The sequence below is a fragment of the Aspergillus mulundensis genome, assembly GCF_003369625.1.
Source record: "Aspergillus mulundensis strain DSM 5745 chromosome Unknown scaffold_0, whole genome shotgun sequence".
Lineage (NCBI taxonomy): Eukaryota > Fungi > Ascomycota > Eurotiomycetes > Eurotiales > Aspergillaceae > Aspergillus > Aspergillus mulundensis.
In genome coordinates, this window is record NW_020797888.1 from 3,788,728 (window position 1) to 3,809,883 (window position 21,156).

General features: G+C 48.0%; 9 protein-coding genes across 9 annotated transcripts; 1 reads left to right on the top strand and 8 right to left on the bottom strand.

The window, feature by feature from the left end:
• Positions 1–3,415: 3,415 nt before the first annotated feature.
• DSM5745_00987 (uncharacterized protein) lies at positions 3,416–3,763 on the bottom strand (the record flags this gene model as incomplete). The annotated part of the gene is made up of 1 exon (XM_026743003.1): positions 3,416–3,763. The coding sequence occupies one exon, from the start codon at positions 3,761–3,763 to the stop codon at positions 3,416–3,418; it is 348 nt and encodes a 115-aa protein (XP_026608848.1).
• Positions 3,764–5,224: 1,461 nt separating this feature from the next.
• On the bottom strand, positions 5,225–5,712 carry DSM5745_00988 (uncharacterized protein; the record flags this gene model as incomplete). The annotated part of the gene is made up of 3 exons (XM_026743004.1): positions 5,225–5,230; positions 5,293–5,364; positions 5,425–5,712. 3 exons carry the CDS (start codon positions 5,710–5,712, stop codon positions 5,225–5,227), a joined length of 366 nt encoding a protein of 121 aa, XP_026608849.1.
• Positions 5,713–6,921: 1,209 nt separating this feature from the next.
• On the bottom strand, positions 6,922–7,924 carry DSM5745_00989 (uncharacterized protein; the record flags this gene model as incomplete). Its single annotated transcript, XM_026743005.1, has 2 exons — positions 6,922–7,259; positions 7,600–7,924. 2 exons carry the CDS (start codon positions 7,922–7,924, stop codon positions 6,922–6,924), a joined length of 663 nt encoding a protein of 220 aa, XP_026608850.1.
• An 850-nt stretch (positions 7,925–8,774) lies between these two features.
• On the top strand, positions 8,775–15,779 carry DSM5745_00990 (uncharacterized protein; the record flags this gene model as incomplete). Its single annotated transcript, XM_026743006.1, has 2 exons — positions 8,775–10,596; positions 10,645–15,779. 2 exons carry the CDS (start codon positions 8,775–8,777, stop codon positions 15,777–15,779), a joined length of 6,957 nt encoding a protein of 2,318 aa, XP_026608851.1.
• A 229-nt stretch (positions 15,780–16,008) lies between these two features.
• DSM5745_00991 (uncharacterized protein) lies at positions 16,009–16,356 on the bottom strand (the record flags this gene model as incomplete). Its single annotated transcript, XM_026743007.1, has 1 exon — positions 16,009–16,356. The coding sequence occupies one exon, from the start codon at positions 16,354–16,356 to the stop codon at positions 16,009–16,011; it is 348 nt and encodes a 115-aa protein (XP_026608852.1).
• A 376-nt stretch (positions 16,357–16,732) lies between these two features.
• On the bottom strand, positions 16,733–17,044 carry DSM5745_00992 (uncharacterized protein; the record flags this gene model as incomplete). Its single annotated transcript, XM_026743008.1, has 1 exon — positions 16,733–17,044. One exon carries the CDS (start codon positions 17,042–17,044, stop codon positions 16,733–16,735), a length of 312 nt encoding a protein of 103 aa, XP_026608853.1.
• Positions 17,045–17,635: 591 nt separating this feature from the next.
• On the bottom strand, positions 17,636–17,944 carry DSM5745_00993 (uncharacterized protein; the record flags this gene model as incomplete). The annotated part of the gene is made up of 1 exon (XM_026743009.1): positions 17,636–17,944. One exon carries the CDS (start codon positions 17,942–17,944, stop codon positions 17,636–17,638), a length of 309 nt encoding a protein of 102 aa, XP_026608854.1.
• A 349-nt stretch (positions 17,945–18,293) lies between these two features.
• DSM5745_00994 (uncharacterized protein) lies at positions 18,294–18,611 on the bottom strand (the record flags this gene model as incomplete). Its single annotated transcript, XM_026743010.1, has 1 exon — positions 18,294–18,611. One exon carries the CDS (start codon positions 18,609–18,611, stop codon positions 18,294–18,296), a length of 318 nt encoding a protein of 105 aa, XP_026608855.1.
• Positions 18,612–19,737: 1,126 nt separating this feature from the next.
• DSM5745_00995 (uncharacterized protein) lies at positions 19,738–20,264 on the bottom strand (the record flags this gene model as incomplete). The annotated part of the gene is made up of 3 exons (XM_026743011.1): positions 19,738–19,894; positions 19,965–20,074; positions 20,139–20,264. The coding sequence occupies 3 exons, from the start codon at positions 20,262–20,264 to the stop codon at positions 19,738–19,740; spliced, it is 393 nt and encodes a 130-aa protein (XP_026608856.1).
• Positions 20,265–21,156: the final 892 nt, after the last annotated feature.

The following is a 21,156-nucleotide window of genomic DNA, read 5'->3' on the forward strand; positions in this document are numbered from 1 at the left end:
TAAGCCTAGGCTTTAGCTTATATTATATTATTATTTAATATAATTTTTAATTATTTTTAATATTATTAATTATTTTAATTTAGTACGCGTGCTTGGTTTTATAAACCATAATTAAAAATTATTTTTTTTATTTTAAAATAGGGTTTACTACCCAGGCTTAGTAATTTTTTATATATTTAATTAATTATTAAGGGGCGCTATAACTTCCTAGGTTAGGGTATTTATTAATTACTTATATAATTTTTATAATAATATTACTAAAAAATTTAATATATTAATTTAATATTTTTATATCCCTAAGTTCCCCGGGCTAAAAAAAATATTATTTTATTTTTTATAAGCCTAGCTAGGTGCTTAAGCTTATAATTTAATATATTATAATAATATTATTTTAATATTTTTTTTACGCCCCAGCATTATAATAACTAAAGTTTAATAATTAAAATTATTATATAATTTAAATATTACTAGCATGCGGGTAAATAAAATATTTAAAAAAGTTAAATTAAAAATATAGCTAGCTTTATATATAGCCACGCCTAGCTTATTAATATAATTAATATTATTATTATTAGCCTATTTAGTAATCTTACTATTATAGTATAGGTTATTTACTTTAGGCTTAAAAGTATTATATATAATATTAAAATCCCTGCTTATTATATAATTTAAGGTAGGAATTAATATAACTAGGTAATTAATTATTTTATAAATAATTAGCTTTTAATATATATTTAAAATTTTAATATTATTTATTATAAGCTATAGCATATTTTAATTTTATATTAGGTAGTATTATTTAGCATGTAATACTTTTTTTTATAAATATAGGTAAGCACCCTAGGGTATTTTTTTAGCTAATTTTTATAATTATTTTAAGTATTTATTAATATATAATATTTATATACTAGGTAATTTTAGGTTTTTATACCTATGGTGGTTTAGGGCTTTTAAATATAGGTAATATTATAGCCTTACTTATAGGCTAATTATAAAATTATAATATAACTAGGTATAAATTTACTTATATTTACTTAATAAATAGTAAAATCCTATTATTATTAAGTATTATTATAATAATAATTACTATAATTTTTTTTAATACTTTATTATTAAAGCTTAAAGAGGAATTTAATATTAACCTTTATTACCTAGGGTAAAAAAGGCATGCCCGTGTTAATTAAGGCAAGTTAAATTAATTTAGTAAAAAATTACTTAAAATTTTAGTTTTTAATAAAAATATTAAACCACGGGATATAATAATTAGTAATTATTATAAAACCTTACTTATTTACCTTAAGTTTTTTTATAACATGCTTTTAAAAATTTTTTTAAGGTAAAAATTATTTAGTTTTAGCCTAAAGCTAGGTATTAATATTAACCTAAATATATATATTTTAATATTAGCAAGTATTATAATAGCGTATATTATTAAGTTTTTTTTTAAATAGGTAAACTAAAGTTTTATTTTTATACCTAGGGAATGCTAGGTAGTTATTATATTTTACTAGTTATAAACCTAAATAATTTATATAATATATAAGGTTTTTATAATTAAAACTTATAAAACCTAGGTAGTCCACGGCTATTATATTATATTATATATAATATATTATATAATTATATTATACTAGGTAATAGTATCCCTAGTAACTAAAGTTATACTAAAAAATTAACTAGTATTTTTTAATAAGCTAATAATACTCACTTTAGTTAAATAAAATAAAGGTCTTAGGCTACTTTAAAAAAAAAAACTACCTAAGTAATATACCTAGTGTTAAGGTTAGGTTTATATTTTAAAAAAAAAACAAGCCTAACTAGTTTTAGTTTAATTTAGGCTATAACTTTATTTTAAATTAACTTAGTAATATTTATTTTATTATTATTATATATTAGGATAATACTAGGCACCCCTTGCATTATATAGTTATATTATTTTTAAAAAATATATATATTAATAATACCTAGGGTATAGTAAATTATACTAATTATTTTATTAATTATTAAAAATAATAGCTTAACCTATTTAGGTAATATTAATTTTAAAAATAACTATAGTTATAATTAATTCTAGCACGCACTTAATAAGGGCCTGTTAAATAATATATACTTTTAAATATACTATTAGCTTATTATTAAAAAAGGTAATTAATATTTTATAATTATTATATATAATTAAGGCTATAATAAAGCTACTACATATTAATTAAGCTATTAAAGTACCTAACTTAATAGTTAAGGGCGCCTTGCCTAAGGTAGTATTAATTAAGGCAAAAAAACCTATTTTAAAAAAGGTAGGCTAAGCCCCTAAGTTTTTAGGGGTTAAACTTATTTTTTTAAGTAATAATCTTGCTAAAGGTTATTATAATAATAAGCTAATTATATATATATAAAGGGATATAATTAGTATTATTAATATTAATATACCCTTTTAAAAAAATAAAATATATAAACTTATTATAAATATTATAAGTAAAGGCTTTTTAATTTTAAGTTTTTTACCTAGTTATAAAATTATTAATAATAATTATAAAATTTATAAAAACTTTATATTTAATATATACTTAGTATTTTTACTTATTAAGTTAATTATAAAAGGCCTTTATAACTAAGCTAGGCTAAAAAATTAATATATTATTACTTTTAATAAAAAAAAAAAATAGGCTTGCTAGGGCCTTTTTTTTTTATTTTTTTATAATATAAAAATTAAAAAAAAAATAAAGGGTTTTATAATTATATAAAGTTAGTTAAGTTAATACCTATAAGCTAGTTAAAAATACATGCCTTAATTTTAGTTATTATACCGCGGGGAGTAGTAAAAAAAAAAAAAAATTAAAAATAAAATTAAAATAGTAAAAATATATATTTATAATAGTTTTAAAGCATCTAGAGCCCTTATTTAAAGGTACCCCTAAATTACTAAGAGTTATAAAGGTGGCGGTAGGGCTGTACGGGGCCCGGTTGGCTGTTCTGGTCTGGGCCTGCAGTATGCTGGATTCGCCGGGTTTCCTGGTGCTTGGAAGGAACCTCTGGTGCCGAAGCCGGACATATTGTGTGCTTAACTGTATGCCCTGAAGGCAGACGAGGGTGAGGTTCACGGAACAGGTGGAAGTTGGGTACCGTTCTTAATGGATGCATGTAAGGGGTACAGATGCGGGTTATATACGGGTGGCGTGGGAGCGAATGCTGATGTCAGGACAAGGAATCACAAGCGGGTACTAAGGTACCTAGGTAGGACCTAGGTAGGGTAATCTTGAAGCCAGATTAGAGATCCATTAAAATCAGAAGCTCTGAATATTAACCCCCATACGCCTGGAGTAGAGTTCCTGCATATGTTTTATTTACATACCGTACATGGAACAAATAACAAACTTACCCTGAACCGCGTCTCCCCTCGACATTGGCAAGTCTTGGCCTAGAAATTATTATGATTGAGACGCCAGTTCATGTAATCCTGGTAGTTCAATCCTTCCCTTGCCTCATTCGTTGGCCGTTTCAATTGCAGGTAACCCTCGACGGCAGCGAAGGCATCATGATCCGACCGATTCGTACCCCTAGGCTGGGACTGCCCGCTGCCGACCTCAGGGAAGGTATTTGGGTTTCCTAGCATGGCGCCATGCATGAAGTCCGCTGCGCTGCGTGTCTGGGACGTGTCGTGCTCAGGCTCAGAGGTGATTCTGTCTTCCAGGCGTCCGGGATCCATGTCTGTTTCGTTGGCGTTGGTTACGTCGAGGGCTTGGTAGGGTGGGCGGGTTGAGGGCATGGTTTTTAAGCTGATGGGGTGGGTTTGTTTGGAGGTCTGAGTGCGTCTTGATGTATGCGTTGTTTTAACCACGATGTTTCTGAAGGACGCGGGTAGGTAGGTTGTAATATAGCTAAAGTTAAGGCATGAGGGGTGACGGGTGACGGACCACAGGTAGGTGGTCCACGTCCATGTGAGGCCATGCTGATGTCAAGATCGCCATCCATCCGTGCATTACATAGGACCATTTCAAGTGGAAACTCTATGTTCTGGATGAAGGCGAGTGTGATGATCAGCATCAGGTCGAAGTTGACTACCGTTCTTATATCACTTAGCTGTGTATAGGACACGATTGTGAGTACGCTATATAGGCAGCTTGCAAGCGAGTTCTCATATCAGGATAACAAGCTACAAGTGGGAATGGTAGGGTACTCTTGAAGCCAGACTAGAGACCCATTGCAATCACCGTAACCCATGATGAAGCTCCCATTGGTCGGGCAGTGAATCTTCGCGGATTGATAAAATATGCATATTTTCCCTATAAGGCGAGGGCATGGGGTCAAACGTCACCGCAAATTGTCCAGATGCGCTATTGTCGGGTCGCCCAGGTCTATTCCCAACATTAACCGCCCACATCTGGTTGCCCCCAGCGTTCAGACTTCTCTCAAAGCGACCCATGTCAATCGTCCGATTCGTCGCCAGCGGCGGTTTTCGTCTTGCTCAGAGGTGATTCTGTCTTCCAGGCTTCCTGGGTCCAGGTCTGCCTGCGCAGGATCGGTCATGTCGAGGCGCTGATAGCTGGGGTTGGGATTAGGGTTGCTGGGGGTGTTTTGGGATGGTTGCATTGAGATGACGAAGTTGGTTCAGAATGATAGTTGATTTCAGAGTTCGGGAGATATATGGAGGGTAGACGGAGTGGAACTAGACTGCGTATGGGATTATATACTGTTATGTGTGGTGGCGGTGGTTGATTGAACCTTGATGTCAAGAGCTCTACCATGGGCACGATGTGTGACTCCTGCTTCATAGAAAGCTTGCTTTTATGGGAATATGTCATGTCATATCATGTACCTTCCATAGTTGGTGGCGTACGGCTTCTGGCCTCTGTCTTATTGTTTCTCTCTTAGATGCAAGGCATGCGGTCTACAGGGTCAGTCCGCACCAGAAGCTGGACAAGTGATATGACAGAAATGAATGTGATTGACACACAGATCTAGAGCAACGCAAAGCGCTCGAAGACTTTCACAAAGTACCAACTCTGCTGGAGGCTGCATGAAACTCTGTGATATCGAACCTCAAGCTCAAGTATGTCGGTCAGCGTTGGTACCCGCGGATCCCCGAATCAGAGCCAGACCACGCCCCGGCCCTTTTATCAAGATTTAAATCGGCTCAAGCTCACGGCCCAGCACCTACTCCCCGCAGGGCCCACTCCAATGAATAGATGCAGCTGTTTGGCCACTCAGCCTCATTGCCCAGTTCCGTCTAAGGCTGTGCACACTGTTAGCAAGGCACACGTTCTTCTGGCTTCTCGCAGTATCAGGCCAACTTACACAACCCTCAGGCGTCGGCTCCAGCGGGTGTCCGCCAACATTGCAGAGCGTGTAGTCCTGCGTGTAAACAAGCTAGCCTTAGTCCCGTTCCACACACAATACAAACCAAAACAATAATACAGATGGACTTACCTCGCTCTGGCACATTTCCTCGCACCCCGTGCTGCAGGTTGTCTCTGTATCGCCTAGAGACACGCACGCTCCGTACCGACCGCTCGCGCAGCTGGCGGTGCAGTCGGGCCCGCAGTCGACGCAGCCCTCCGCGGTACCGCAGCAGGCCATCAGGGCGCCGGAGGTGGGGATGCGGATGGAGATGCACTCGTCGGGGCATTCGCCCAGTCCTGGGAATTGGATGGGTGGGCGCAGTTGGGCGAGGGCCGGGAGGGCGAGGGTTGCGGCGGTGAGGATGGAGAGCTTCATTGTGATCGTTTGTAATGGTTGCTGGACTGTTGTGTGGAAGAGGATGACAATTGGAGGGTTGGTTGGGTGTCTCAGGGCGAGTTCTGTACCCGTATTTATAACTGTCGTCGTAGGACCTTGGGATGGCGTCACAGCTTGCAGGCAACAGGAGAACTTGGACCCCTTGGAGATGATTGATATTGCCGTGCCATGGCATGCGTCATGGGCTTTATGTTGATAGTGTTGAAACCCTGATTTCTGTGATAGTAGAAGGATGGACTGCTTTGGCCCCCACGGCTCTGCAGGGGCTGGGCATCTTGGCCGTAGGGCCTCGCTATAGGGTTGTGCCTTGGAGCTAGATCTGCCCATGACTCGCGACTATATTAGGGTTGCTTCAGGCGCAGCTTGGCCATTCACGACTGAATGTGCATTCCTCCCCGGACCGCCCCAGGTGGGTTTTGCCAATGAGGCACAGTGGGGGCGAGTCATGTAGACCCTGGGACCTCTTCGGTGTCTTCACCGAAGACAAGACAAGCGAAGCCAAACCCCTCGGCTGCTGGAGCATCCGAGCGTTAGGTAGCGCGTACGAAGTTGTATGTGTAGTTGCATCAATGTGTACACATCCATAGGTATACTTGCAGAAGGGTTTGTCAAGATCCCTTTCGGCGACTCCGATTTCTTCTTGAACCTAGGCGATGTACCTATCTTTAGTAGAGCACCGACTTGGGCCACATGGCCAGCCACCTGCAATGCTGTTAACAGTCGCTTTGTCGTTGGTCCATGAGAGGAACAAACGTCCAGGCGGGCCAGGAGTCCAACACCGGTTCGGCGACAGTGTCAAGAATCTGAAGTGATAGTGCTTCCACACGTCTCCATCGTCATCAGAACTGTTTCAGCTTAGTAATTGAGAATCCTCAAAGTATGTTGTCATTGGATTCCCTGCACATACCCCAGAGGACATGTGCGTGGGAGATCGTTCGGTCTAGCCGGATTAAAGCATGGCAGAAAGCAACCCAAGGTGTTGGTCAAGACATTTTGGCCCCTTCCAAGAGAAAGCAGTGGGTTCTTCTTCCAAGGTTTCCCCATCGCCAAGACCTTGACAGCCCCGGATGCCCCGGAAGATGGGGCGGTTATATCTATAGGACGTTGACACCGCAGTGACTTCACGTCACTCTATGCGACTTTCATTAATAGGCATAAATCCACTTTATATTCTCGTTGTCTACCAGCCTAGAGATCATCAAACTCCTCACTGGAGAAGTCATACTCCCCTTTCTTCACCCCATACTTCGCCCCTGTTCCAGGACCTCTAGGTACGTTCTCCGTCTCATCCATATACGGTCCTTCGAGGTCCGCTGCGTAAGTGTCGTAACGGCTAGCGCCGCTCACACCAGCAGCAGCGTCGGTAGACGAGGCGGATGCCTGTGGGTTTCCATGATCGGAGGATACTCTGTCTTGCATGGGTAGGCTGTCGTCTTCCTCTGCTTGCTCGGGGTCGGCGACGTCGAGGCGTTGGTAGCCGGGTGCGAAGGTGAACTGGCGCATTCTGGAGGTGGAGGTGGAGATGGCTGAGGTTTTGCTGAGTATGGGTTAAGATGAATGAAGCCGTGCCAGGCCGGTTTTTAACTTGCCTGATCAGGGCCAGGTCATCGCAGTTTTATAATTGTCTGGAGTAGAGGCAATTCCCTCGGGCTTGATTGATGTCAGAAGGACGTAAATGACCCAGCGATCGTTCAACGCTCGATTTGATACACACGCGACGCACTTTATGTGACGTATTTCCGCATTTCTAATCATGTAGTTACTGGTCAAGCCATATTTATATACATTTGTAGGTAGTCTTCTTCTAAATATCATGGTAATGCAGACCACCCGAGTCCCCGAGCCCCAACCCGCCCCGCCCCTTACTCTCCGAATCCAAGACATGGTCTGCCGAGGGATTGTACTCCAAATCGGCCTCGTTACTTTCAGGACTCTCAACTATAAACGACCCAAGCGTATCCTGGCTCTGCGCTGAATTGGGAGGTGCTCGATTGCCAGTTCCACCACCATCTCCAGGACCACGCATGCTAGAATCTGTGGCTTGAGTCGCAGAGATTGGGTTCTGTAGAGCTTGCATACGCTCTGAGGCTAGGCTGTGATGCGCACTATCCGAGCCAATGCCTGAGTGTCCTTTCGCGGACATGTACTCGGTGTCCTTGTTGGAGGACTGCGTTTGGTGAATGTATGACATGAGGAGGTTGAATTCTAAGAAATCGATCAATTCTTGAGAAGCCGGATTAAGGATATTCTTTGATGGATATTGAATATGTATTCATTTTCAATGGTTCAGCGTGGTCCGTGTGGCACTTGGATTGACATCGGGCTGATGTCACAATTGGCTGCTTGGTGGATCATCCAATGATCATTATTACCATGCCTAATGCCTCGGGACGTTTGTTTCCCTTGGGTTCTGTGGTTGATAGACTGGCATGGATGACTTATCGCAACAATTATCCCTAGTCCCGTGCACAAAGTCTGGTTATACGTACCTAATGACAAGGAGCCGCATACAAAGGCTGAGTGCGGGGTGGTTTAAGGGCACGTTTCTCTTTCTTTATTCCTTGGACGGCTAGCAGGAGACAGCTTTGCGTTTTTGAGGACTTTGTAAGTCACATATTCTTGTGCAGATGGAACGGGATCACGGGCGAGGTACCATACCGTACCTGAAGGTCGTGCTGGTATACCTCCAACTCTGATATGGGATATCTTATCAGAATCGACAATATGCAAATATAGCTTGTTTATCCGTTTGACTCGTGTTTCGAGTCTTCCGGGTCCAGAAAAGGAACAAAGACAGTCCTTTAATCTTTGGCGGCCTGCATTTGGTTGCGACGCAGGGCGGCCCGGGGCTGGCGTTAGGGCTTTGTCTTTCGTTACAGCTGGCAACAATGAGCGCCATAATGGAGTCCAGGCGAGGGCGTAACAATGAGAGGCTATCTTCTTTATAAATAGATACTGACCACCCGGCGCGCGCGAGGCATTGAAAACATTTTGACCCGACGATAATTCACCACCACTAGCAAAAACCAACCACCGCAGCCATGTTCGACGTCTCCAATCTGTTCGTGGCGATCCTCCTCCCATTCGCCCTCACCTCTCCATACCTCTCCTGGTTCATGAACCCTGTCTCTAACACACTAGAACCTTACGTAACGCCATACTATCACCCAGCCAAAGCTACATATGACCAACAAATACGGACCGCGCGCGGCATCGCCACCGGAATTACCTCCTGGACAACCAACTGGCTGAGATGGATCGAATGGCCGACGATACGAAGCTGGGGCGACATCATCCCCGGCGTAACCAAGGTTTTTGCGTCGTTCATGTCGATGCTCGGCCCGCTGCTCACGAAGCACGCAACGCCCTTGCTCGAGTACCTGTACTACTCCCTGCCCTTTGTGCAGCGGAAACCAAAGAGGTTTGTTGATGATCGGATGGGGATCATTTTCCTCGTCTTCTTCTCCGTCCGGTACCTTCGACTCCTCATTAACCTCATAGCATTCTGGGCGCTCTATGAGCCAACGCCTATCCCGCAAAAGCCGACCCTTAACCCGTCAGACTGTACCGTCGTTCTGGCGACCACCTGCACGGACGCGGAAGATGCAGATTTCAAGGCCTGCCTGACTTCTTGTCTAACCAATGAGCCTGGCGCTCTCATCGTCGTCCCTGTCGGGCAGGAGGCCGCTCAAGCCACGAACCGGGCACTTAAGTTTGTGCAGCCGCGCTTCACAAAGACGAATGTGTCGGTCAAGGCCGTCGAGCCGGCTAAAAGGCGGGCTGAAATGGCCAACGTGCTGAGATCCGTCGGCACAAAGATCACAGTTCTTCTCGATGAGCATGTTTCCTGGCCCTCCGCTAAATTCCTGCCATCCCTTCTGGCACCCTTCGAAGATCAGGATATTGGCCTCGTGGGTGTACGGAAGGATGTCTGCCGCAAGGAGACTGACTCCGCGTTGAGAAGCATGTGGAACTTCTTTGGCGCCCTATATCTGGAGCGTCACAACTTCGACATCCGGGCTGCAACTACACTCTCCGGCGGCCTTTTTGTGAGCGGTATCGCCAGTCAAACCTCTGCATTTCAATCCTCAATCAACACAGACCTGAAGTTCCAGGAAGCATACAAGAAGAATAGCTTCGTCCGTATGATGCTCCGGCCGTTTAACACCGAGGAGGACTTCATCACGCGCTGGATCGTCAACCATGGGTATAAGCTCAGCTTCCAGTACACCAAGGAAGCAACGATTGAAACAACGCGTCCCTTCGGCACATGTCCGATTCCAGAAACAACGAGTATCGTCAATAGTGCCAGCAATACATGGAACAAGGCCACGGACCTGTCGGGGGTCGGGAAGATCTGGGACCGTTGCTCCAAATACATCTGTAACTTGTATAAGGGCTGTAGCGATGCAGTGGTAAACAAATTCAATGCTGTCATTGCAGTTCCATCAAAGGTCCTGGAATGGATACTCAGTATCGACGTTAAGGCCTGGCTCCCGGCTGATTTCACCTTTTCCTCACTGTTCGCGAACCCGTTCAACTCCCCAGATCAACCTGGAGCCGGAACAAGTCCAACCCCTGTCCCGTGGTGGTCCCCTGCAAACCTGTACACAACATGCCTCTATTTAACCAGCTACTCCGTACCTCTCGGACTTCTCTACGACGCCGGGCTAGTCTACACGCTCATCAACAGCGCCATAGGCAAAGAGCGCGGCACCAAAGGACTGGCCATCTTATTAGCCATCCTGCTATCCGGCAAGATCGTCAAATTGGCAGCGTACTTCCTGGCCGAAGTGACAGCCGCGGACGTCGCCCAGTATGCCGCCGAATTCCCGAGTTTTACGGGCTTGCCGGCTATCCCAGGTGAGTAACGCATCAATCATTATCAAGCAAGACGCTTATGGCTAATAGTGACTAACTGGAAGACTCGTCCGCGAACGAAGGAATCGAGTCCGGACCTATCGAGTCCGGACCTATCGAGTCCGGACAGGAGCAAGCCCTCTAGTTTGACCAACCCCCCTCCGACATCAGGACAGGAACAAGCATCTGCACAAACGACAACGCCGGTGCAGGCACCGGCGTCTAAATCAAACGCATCTCTCCCAAATCCAGGTCAATCTTGTTCTCCATTCGCTGAATTCCTAACACCTGAACCAGCCCCTACGTGGAGGCCGGAGGCTATAAAGCCCCCAGCAGCAGTATCAGATGCAGTTCCAACCGCTGCTTCAACAATAACAACTGCTTCCAAGGCGAAGCCGGAGCCAGCTGTACTAACTCCTGGTCTAACTGCACCTCCTTCAACGCCGATTTCCCCCACGCTAACTTCTCCTTCTTTTCCTGCTCCTACATCAGCTATAGCAGCAGCTCCAGAGCCAAAGTCACCGGCAGAACAACCGCAGGCAACTGCATTGTCCATTGCAACGCTAAAGCTAGCTCTCGCTACTAGTTTAGATAATGCTATTCTAGTAACGTCTGGTCTCACCCCGCCATCAGCATCTGAACCAGCTTCTGCCGCAACATTAAAGTCACCGGCCGCAGTTTCGACATCGACAACAAAGCCTACTTCTGCTCCTAGCCCGGGATCAGCTCCTGGGCATGATACGGACTCGGCATCAAAGCCAGGGCAAGAACAGGTTACTGCCGCAATGGCCATGCCTGCTCCTGCTGCTGCTGCGGTATCAAAGCCCGAAACGGACCTAGGTGCAGCTTCGCAACGAACGGTGGAACAAAGTCCCCATCCACCTGGACCAAAGCCGGCTGCACCTTCGGCTGCAACGCAGAAGCCGGAGCTACCCCCTATTGACACGACAACCCCGGCGCAACCTCCAGATTCAACCCAAAGCCCAGCTCCGGCCAACAAACCACCCCCAGCACCAGCGTCCGCTTCCCCTGCAGCAAAGCCAACGCCAAATCCAGAGCACATATCGGCACCAACACCTGCAAAGCCCGTGGTAGTATCTGCAACTGCACCAACTGCACCAAGTGCACCTGCACCATCCACAGCCCAACTCGCCCCATCCTCAACTCCTGCACCAGAACGAAACGCTGAACAATCTCCCATCTCCCCGGTACTGAAGCAAACTACAGCCCCAGCTCGAAAGCCAGGTCCTGAACCATCCAGCCCCTTCCGCTCACCAGCGCTAAAGCCAGTCCCCGCTACGGCCTCTCCCACATCCGCATCTCCAGGCCACAAGAAATCCTTCCAAGAGCTGCGCTCCACATTCGCAAGCCCGACCTTCAAACCGCCTGAGCCCTTCCAGCAAACCCACCACTATACCCCCGCCGGCCGCCAGACTGAAGCCCCGGTTCCGGAATCCCCGATGTCGCCTTGGAGTGCTACAGGCAAGAGTCCCGCTTCTCCCACGCCGTCGGTTAAACGCAAGGAGTTGCAGGCTGGCTCGCGGAATTCCGGGTTTGATTTGTCACAGCCTGCTTCGTCGCCTTCGAAAGCTAGGGAGGCTGGCCGTGCTCCAGGCGAAGAGGGTAAACGGTCTATCTCTTCCCCTGTCTCTGGAGAGAAAAAGATGTCATCTCCCGTGGTGGAATCCGAGGCTAAAAGCCGCTCCTCACCGCAACCAGGGATCAGGCACATCGAAGCGGTTGGTATGGCGACGGATAAAGCACCCATTACCCCAGCTACATCTGGCCCTGAGGGAAAGCACGTCCAACCCGAAGGACGGCAGTCGAAACGCATTAGCCGCTCCTTGTCTCGCCCAGTGATCCAAGAGGCGGAGACGAGCACTGGGGTCCCAGAGAACAAAGCGTCCGTCCCTGTGGTTTCCTCAAGGCCTGAGGCTTCGAAGTCCGAGCGCAGTGAAATTTTCCGATCAACGAGCTCACACCCTATCAAGGCTGGCCATGACCGTCCTGCCAAAGAGAAGGGGAAGCCTGGAGCAGCCATTCCGACCTCCATTGAAGAACACAGAAATGTACAGCCAGATTTTGATCGGCAAGATCCAAAGCGGACTTCCCGGTATCCCACGTTCGTATCGCCCACCCTCCCGGACGCCGGCCATGCAAAGGCTACAGAAAACAGAGGGTTTGTTTCGCCGGCGACGTCTGTTCCAGAACGCAAACCAGTCCAATCCCCTGTTCTGAAACCCGAGCGCACGGAAACTCCCGTCTCGTGCCGACCACCAACTCGAGAGGGTGGCCGCGCAACTGATGAGATAGCTAAACCTCCAGCCCCAGAGCGCAAGCAAGCAGAACCCGAGAAAAGAGAATCTCGGCACAGGGAAAGCGTCGCTTCTTCGCGGTCAAACGCTATACCCAGGGAGACGAGCCAGACTATAGAGGACAAAGTGAAACTATTCAGCGGTGCTCCTATGCCTGAGCGCAAGCAGGTCCGGCCTGATTCGCGAGGGTCTGAACGCCCCAGCAGTTCCTCATCGCAGTCAAGGTTAAGGGCTTCGACAATAACTAGTTATCCTACTGAAGGTGCCAACAAAGGAACTGCAGCTGCAGCTATCTCCGCACCCCAGGACAAGCAGGTACAGCCTGCTCCGCGCGAATCTGAGCGTAACAGCACCTCGCCTTCCATTTCAAGGCCGCGAGCTTCGACGGTAACTGGCTTTGATGACGAACCGAACGCACCCGCACCGCCTCCTACTTCAGTACCGGATCGCAGGAGTTCAGTCCATCTCACTGAGCGATCTCGCGATGACCGGCACAGGGATGCCAGTCGTTCAACCTCTGTGATGGACCGCAGGTCGGTTCCGCCAACTGACCGATCTCGCGATAACCGCAGCAAAGAGGCTAGTCGTACAGCTGAGGATGGAGCATCAGTGTCGAACTCAGGACCGCAACGCAAGCCAAGCGAACGATCTCGCGATCATCACAATGTGGATGCCGGTCGTACTGCCAATCATAAGGGGACTGCAGCGGCACCGACCTCTGTGGTTGACCGCAGGTCCGTTCAGCCCCCTGAACGATCGAGCGATGACAACTATCGCGACGGCCGGCACAGGGATGTCAGGCCCGCACAGGCACCAGAGGAGCGCCGCAAAGGTGACCGACCTCCAGATGCACGGGCTAATGATGGTCGACGCAGAGAATCCCGCTACAGTGACGACCAGGCTGTTGATAGCCCGACTAGCTCCTCGCCACCGAAGGTGAATCAAGGGAGAAAACCCCGGTACGAAGAGGAGAAGTCTGGGGATGCCCGGCCTACAAACGATCGATACGGACAAGACCGGCACAGCGGAGACCAGCCGAAAGACGACCGCGTAAAACATGACCGGACCACTGAGGGTGGTACCAGAACCAGAGACGCACCGCTTCCAGCCAAAGATGATACACGCAGGGGGTCCCATTACAAGGAAGAGCAGACCCAGAGCAACCGTGCTAAAGACGCACCACCTGAGTATGGTAGCAAGGAACACGGACGGAGATCTGAAAGCCAGACTGATTCGAAACGGGAACATGCAGGGCACACCAGCGACAACCCGAGAGACATGGCATCCTCAACTAAAGATGATAGACGCAGGGAATCACGCCCCAAGGAAGCTGGAGAACAGCCCGGGCCCACGAAACGTACTCGTGCCGCACAACTACACATACCTCCACCTTCACGTAAAGCCGAAGAGCACCACCGCCAAGCAGAGCAGGACAGGGTACTGCAAACACTATACAACGAAATCGAAGAGCAGCTCTCGCCTCGAACCGTCCAACCCAGCCAACGCCAACAGCTGGACGTACGCGCGCGACAGCAACAGCATCAAGACTCCCGCTCCCGCGCCCAGCCCTCTCGCAGACAATCCACTGCTGAAGCTAGTCAACGTGCAACAGAACGGGCTGGCAAAGAGCGAACCCGGAGCGAACAGGTACCATGTCACACAGTAAGGCCGGAGTCAAGCACTGCAGGTGGACAACGACGTGTGTCAGAGCGGGATAAACCCACGCGAACAGAGCATGAGTCTCGCCCTAGAGAAACGCAGCATGCAGGCGCGGATAGACACCATCCCATAGCTGCGGACAGCTCGAAGACCCGAGACAAAGACGAGCGTGCTAATGTAAGGCAGGAGTCAAGTGCCGAGCAGCGCCGCGCTTCAGAGCGGGATAAACCCGCGAGCGCGCCATCACGAAGCGAGCGTGAGTCCCGTCCTAGAGAAACGCAGCAGACACCTACAGGCACGGATAGACACCGTTCTATAGCATCGGAGAACGAGAAGACCAGAGACAAAAACGAGCAGCGTGCTAGTGCTAAAGTAAAGCCAGAATCAGGGGCCGAGCACCGCCGTGCTTTGGAACGGGATACATCTGCGAGAGGCCGGAGTGGCCAAGAGCCCCATCCTAAAGAAACGCAGCAGTCAACCGCGGAGAGACACCGTCCTACAAACACAGACTACCAAAGTACCAGAGACAAATACGAGCAGCGTGCTAACGCAAGGCCAGAATCAAGCGCTGAGCCGCGCCGTCCTTCAGAACGGGATACACCCGCGAGAACACGGACTGGACACGAATCCCATGTGGAGAGACATCGCTCTCTGGCTGGGGACTACGAGAAGACCAGAGACAAATTCGAGCGGCGTTCCACAGTACAGCCGGAATCAAGCGCTGAACAACGCCGTGCTTCGGAACGAGATACACCCGCCAGAACACGGAGTGAACACAAACAGCAATCTCGCCCAAGAGCGATGTCGCTGTCGGGCGCAGACAAAGGCCGTGCTGCGGAACGCGATGCAAACCAGCGAGGCCCAGTCGAACGTGGCCATGGCGATGGTCACAAGAGCGGCCACCCGGCGAGCCGGTCTGACTCCAGTGGGCATGGGAATGACAGAGTACATCGAGAACGAGAACATGAGCATCGAGGCGCTGACAGACGGGCGTCATCTGCAGTCCATTCCTCCCGGTCTAGGTCCGACCACGTGGACCCTGGCAGGCAGGCACCTGCACAGGAGGAGATCAAGTATGAGTTGAGAAACGGGATGATAGTGGAGGTTCCCCGTTCGAGGGATTCTCGAGACCCTGGATCTGGATCTGGATCTGGATCGAGGGAGAAGGAGAAGGAGAAGGAGACTCGTCGCAGTAGATGGTTTGGGAAGTGAGGTGTTGTTGCATGGATGGGGTGTTCGATGTATGCGGGTGTTATTGCCTATACTTTAGATCTGTTTTGTGTTGATATATTGGTTCGGCGTTGATTTACATTGATAGATATTAGATATTGCATATGTACAGTTTGTACTTTAATCAGACCACAATCCTACCCAAATACGAAACATAATTCCAACTCTGCTGGGCATTCAAGCTGTACGAGTGGACAGCAACAAATCCTGCCTACAAGGTATCACTGAAATCCCCACTGGCGCCTTGATCCTCTTCATCCAAATCCTCATTGCCTGCAACACCGACACGCCCAGTCCCGGTCTCAGCTTCTTCAGTTCCCTCTTCTTCAATTCCCTGCGCATCAAGTCGACGCGACATGCCGTGGGCCTGCTCCCAGCTCTGCATGCGCTCAGCCGCAATCTGGTTCTCGAGGCTGTTGGGGTCCATCATTTCTTGATTTCGCGAGAGGAGCCACTCGCGCCACTCGCGGCCTTCGGTGGACATCTTGTATGGAGGGCGATTGCGGTGGCTTTGGTTGAATATCAAAGTTTTGGATGGTTGCAGTGCGGACGGGGGCATTGGGGTGGGAAGGTAGAAAGAGGAGATTGCGGATTAACAGACCTTGGACATATAAGTTTGGTCTGAAAGGCATCAATCACTAGAGGAAACGTTGGGGGTGTACCCCGTACCCTGACCAAATGGATCCAGTGGCGACTGATTTAGCCCTGATGTCAAACACCGTTGAAACCATGGGATCATGATCATATCCGATTCAATCATGTTTCTAGAAGCACAACAACAGCTCTGTGAACAGCCTTTTGGAGCTCAAGTGCACTAGGGAGGATTAACCACACCAATCATGTATTACTACCTATATACCTGAGGAACGGCCAGTCGACCTACAAGACTAATATACACGCATGATATTCTGCAGAGCAACGGCACCGGCCCTCAATCACAAATCATCTGAGTCCCTCTCGCCGCCGCTACCCCCAATATCATCTCCCGGCTCGACAGCCCCTCTCATCGCATACTGCTCCGGCCCAGGAAGTCCGGCCCCCTCATCTTCAACTTCCATAGCGTGCATTCCCCGTCCATTGGGCTGTAGCTCCGCGTTTTCCATCTCGAACGAAGACGTCGGTGGTTCGTCGAAATCAGCTTCTGCTTCGGGTCGCAGGCTGCGGCTGCTGTTTGAGCCGCTGATCACGTTGTCGTGCGGCTTCCAACCGGCGTGAAGGGCTTGTTTCTCGGCCGGGGTTATGTTCATGCTGATAAGTAGGGGTTGTCGAGGAATTGCGTATATTGCGTTAGTAGAGGAGGGATGGATAATAGAAGCTGCCCGCCTGCAGGGAATATGTCTGGCGTAAGGGATGGAATTTCACTATAGGATATGAAGGCAGAATTCGGAGTTCGTGGTTCTGCGTGGGATCTTCTAGGCCCCGTCTGTGGTGCCCTTGTATCAGGGGCCGCATCAAGGTACCTAGGTATGTCTTGGGTCAACGTGGCGGTGGGTGACTTGTACTGATGTCAAGTGGTTATGTCAGTGTACATCATCATCTGTTAGTTCAATGACGTCCGTTGACGTGCTTTGGCAGTACCATAATGAAACCAGTGGATGCTATGGACAATGGACAGACAGGTTATCAACCCCCACTATTGCCATGCTCTTAGATATGTTATCATGGATATCGAGTGATTCATCTGGCAGTCGATCTATGATTTGTCGATGCAATATCCAGATCGTGCGGATGGGCTATATTATATGCACAGATTCACGGCGTTATACATGTAAAAGATATCCAGATGTCTCAAACACACTGCCCAAACATGCCCTAACAATATACCTCAACATCCCGGCTCACGAATTCAACTGCTCCCCCTCATCCTCCACCCCGGTAATGGTATACCCCTCCATCTCATCACCCGGCCTCGCCTTAGCGCCGAGTCCAGTATGCCGGGACGCGATAGGGTCAAAGTCCAGCGTCTCGTGTAGTTCGTCGTCGGCTTCGGCGTCTGAACTGAGGTGGTTCTTCTGCTGAGTCTGTGGTTTCTGCGATCGGGCTTTGCCGGTATCTTTAGGTGGTTCCCATTGGCCCTGGTCTGGGCGGTAGTGCGCGTAGCGCTCGGCGGGGGTTGTGTCTGTGGTGTATTGGGGTTTGCTAGACATTTGGATGGGTTTTGCTTTCTTTCAGGACACGGGGGGAAGGATGGATTTGGCACGGAAGAGAAGGATGATTTGCCTGTTGAGGTTTTGTCTGGATGGTGACTAGGTATGAGAATGTGTATACGGATGGAATGATGAGGGGAGATTCTGGGGAAGCTCTGGGTCTCGTACCCTGGGGGGGCGATGAGCTCAGCCTGATGTCAGCCCTACGATCGAATCAAAAACCGTGCCAGATTCTAGATCCCGCACAGAATCCCTGGTTTCAATTGAAAGAGCCGGCGGGGTCATATCATATACCCCGTATCTATTGCATCTAGCACATCGCAATTGCAATACATGTCGCGGCCAGGTTTCAACATACATCATCATCCCGCCCCGAACTAAATAGATGCCCTTCATCATCCACGCCATTAACCGTATATCTTCCAGGCTCAAGCACGTCCAACTCCCGAGGGTTCCTCCCACCCGTCTCCGCAGCAGCTGGATTCCCAGCACGATTTGAGTCGTTCAGATCGCCGGTGTCATCCACAAAATATAGATGCTGGGATTGCATCTCGTCGAAATCGGCATCCGCATCGGCATCGCCTATCACGCCTCGATCATCGGCAGAACTGTCGGGGAAATAGTAGGCTTTGTAGTCTTCGGTGGTTTTGTATGGTCTGGCGGACATCTTGCTAGGGCTTGGGCAGTGGGATCGCTGATTGGGAAATGACAGCCGATGAAGGAAATTCGTTAAGGGAAGTTTCGTAATTTAGATATGATCTTTGATGGAATGACCTGCCGTTGAGCTTTTACATATTTTATTCTGGTGATGGGGCTTGATTTCACCGTGATGTCAGTCTGGAATAGACGCCTCCAGTACTGCCTGTTCAACTTCAAGGCCATACTAATCCAGAAGACCTTATGTATAATACAATGAATCAGATGGCACAGGTCTACTCGACACTGCCTACTCCACCCTGCCATACATTTGATACCTACAACCACCCTGTTCCGCAAGCATCATCCGGAAAGTGTACCACAATGTGCCATTGTAGTTATCTTCCCTCAATCTCGGCTCCTTCTTTTCTCGCCTGTCCCTTGGAATTTGCGCCCTCGTCCGCATTCAAGTCCTCCGCTCCGCCATGGTCTAACCTGTGCATATTGTTCTTGTCGTCGACGGCATTGATATCGTGATATGCATCTTGCACGTATGAAAAATCTGGCGATTCAATGCGTTTGTTGGATTTTATTAGAATTCACATATGGCATTTCAGAGCGAAAGTTGACGGGCAGGTGCTCTTATGGTAGTATACTAGCAAGAGATTTCGCGTTACAGTTAGTGGACAATCATCTCGAAGCAGACATCAAGGATCCCTCGCAGCTATGGGCTGCCAGAGTAAATGCTACTTAACGCAGGTCAGACCTGGCCTTGAAGCAGGCCGATGAGGAGTCCACGCTTGTTTCGTTGGCGAAGCTCAAAACTTCGGCTCTCTCTGCCTTGATTTATCATCTCCACGTGTTGTGGTCTGGTCCTACTTCGGTCATAGGTTATTCTATTTAGTTACGGTGATACTCTTCTCTAGTTGGTAGGAGATATTCCCTCAATCCATGGATATACTCTGGGTAAACTGGGTAATGAAGTCATCTTGAAATATAGATAAAGTTGAGTCGGCCCAGATGTCCAAAACCTTACTACTACGCCGGAGACCCTCTCGACGAGCCCCCCGTCAACTTTCCGCAATATATTGCAATCTGATTTCAACAGGACAGCAGACATGTGTACATACAAAGGAGACCCGACATCCCTGGATCCTCTAGTAAAAATATCCTCCAGAATGCGGATACAAATCTTCATATCTTCCAGATCCTCCATATCCTTGACCCGTAGCGGACCCATACCCCGAACTGTGGGCACCACCAGCTGGATTAGGTCCCCTCACCATGTGAAGATTGACCTCGCTCCCATCAATCCTATTTGATGATCATCGTCAGTTATATTTCTCTAAGGATAAGTAAAATGGAGAAGGACCCATGCACGTACTCTGTGTGATCAAACAGGTTGATGCACTTCTCGGCTTCGGAAGTGTGCCAGGGAAACTGGATGAACCCCCAGAGTCGGCTGTCGCCGGTATCGGGGTCCGTCATGATCGTCTAGAGTATCTTGATCAGTTGAGTTCGCGAAGAGACATGGATGGATTAATGATGTGTGACCAACCGTGCTGGGATGCAGGCCATGCTGGGCTAGCAGGGCGTCGATGGTCTCCGCCGTGGTGTGGTCGTCAAGGTGTCCGATATAAGCTGGGCTGGTAAGTTCTCCGAGATAAACTTGCCCGTTGGTCATTGTTTTAATCAAGTGTTATGAGTAAAGGCTGGGAGTGGTGTGAATCTGTTATAGAGAGTTTGACTTTCTTCTCGTGGCTATATATCTATCCCGAGGTCGCTTCAGTCACCGGTGATGTCACTGTACATCCACCAGGGGGAGACGACTGGGCTTCAAGTCGTCATATTGCATACATCTACGTATATGTCGAGTACGAACAGATGCTGCACACATCACTCTGGCGCAATGCGTTACCCAGCACGGGGCCACTCAGTCCAGTATAGAATGTATCTGCGACGAGCATTGCAAAAGAAAGCAATATGGCGTAAATAAGACGTACATTCCAAGGTTGTGGCAAATAAACTCGGAACTATCAAGAAATTAATCTCAGGCTCGCAAGGAGTGGCGGCATTTCAGTTCTTAAGGTTGCACATGAGGTCATTCTCTTAGGTTTCTTTTCAACAGAAAGTCAATCATTCAACCCGGGCCAGAGCAATGTCTCACACTTTTGGCTGTCGGCAAGAGTAGTTTATGCTTTGACACATGAGGAAACCCTTGATAATAATCTCGGGGGAGGACCAAGGAGGGAGGGAGAGAAACAGGTTCCCTGGATAAAACGTAACTAATAATACTATAGAGCGGTCTGATCCAAGCTTCTGAAACTCCCTGTGGAGACAAACAGTAAGATTTGATTCTCTACTTGGCTTTTCTAGGTCTTCATTCAGACCACACCAACTCTTCTGGGCTTCCATTCTCCAGGACCACATTGTATTCATTAAGAGAGCCTGCCACTATTTAGTGAATGAAAGAGCATTATTGGAGGGTACGACTCCCATGGTGGCGGCGACGAATAGCTTCCTCAACTCATGCACATTGCGAAGATCAGACTGTAATGACCTACTGGCTACCCAGC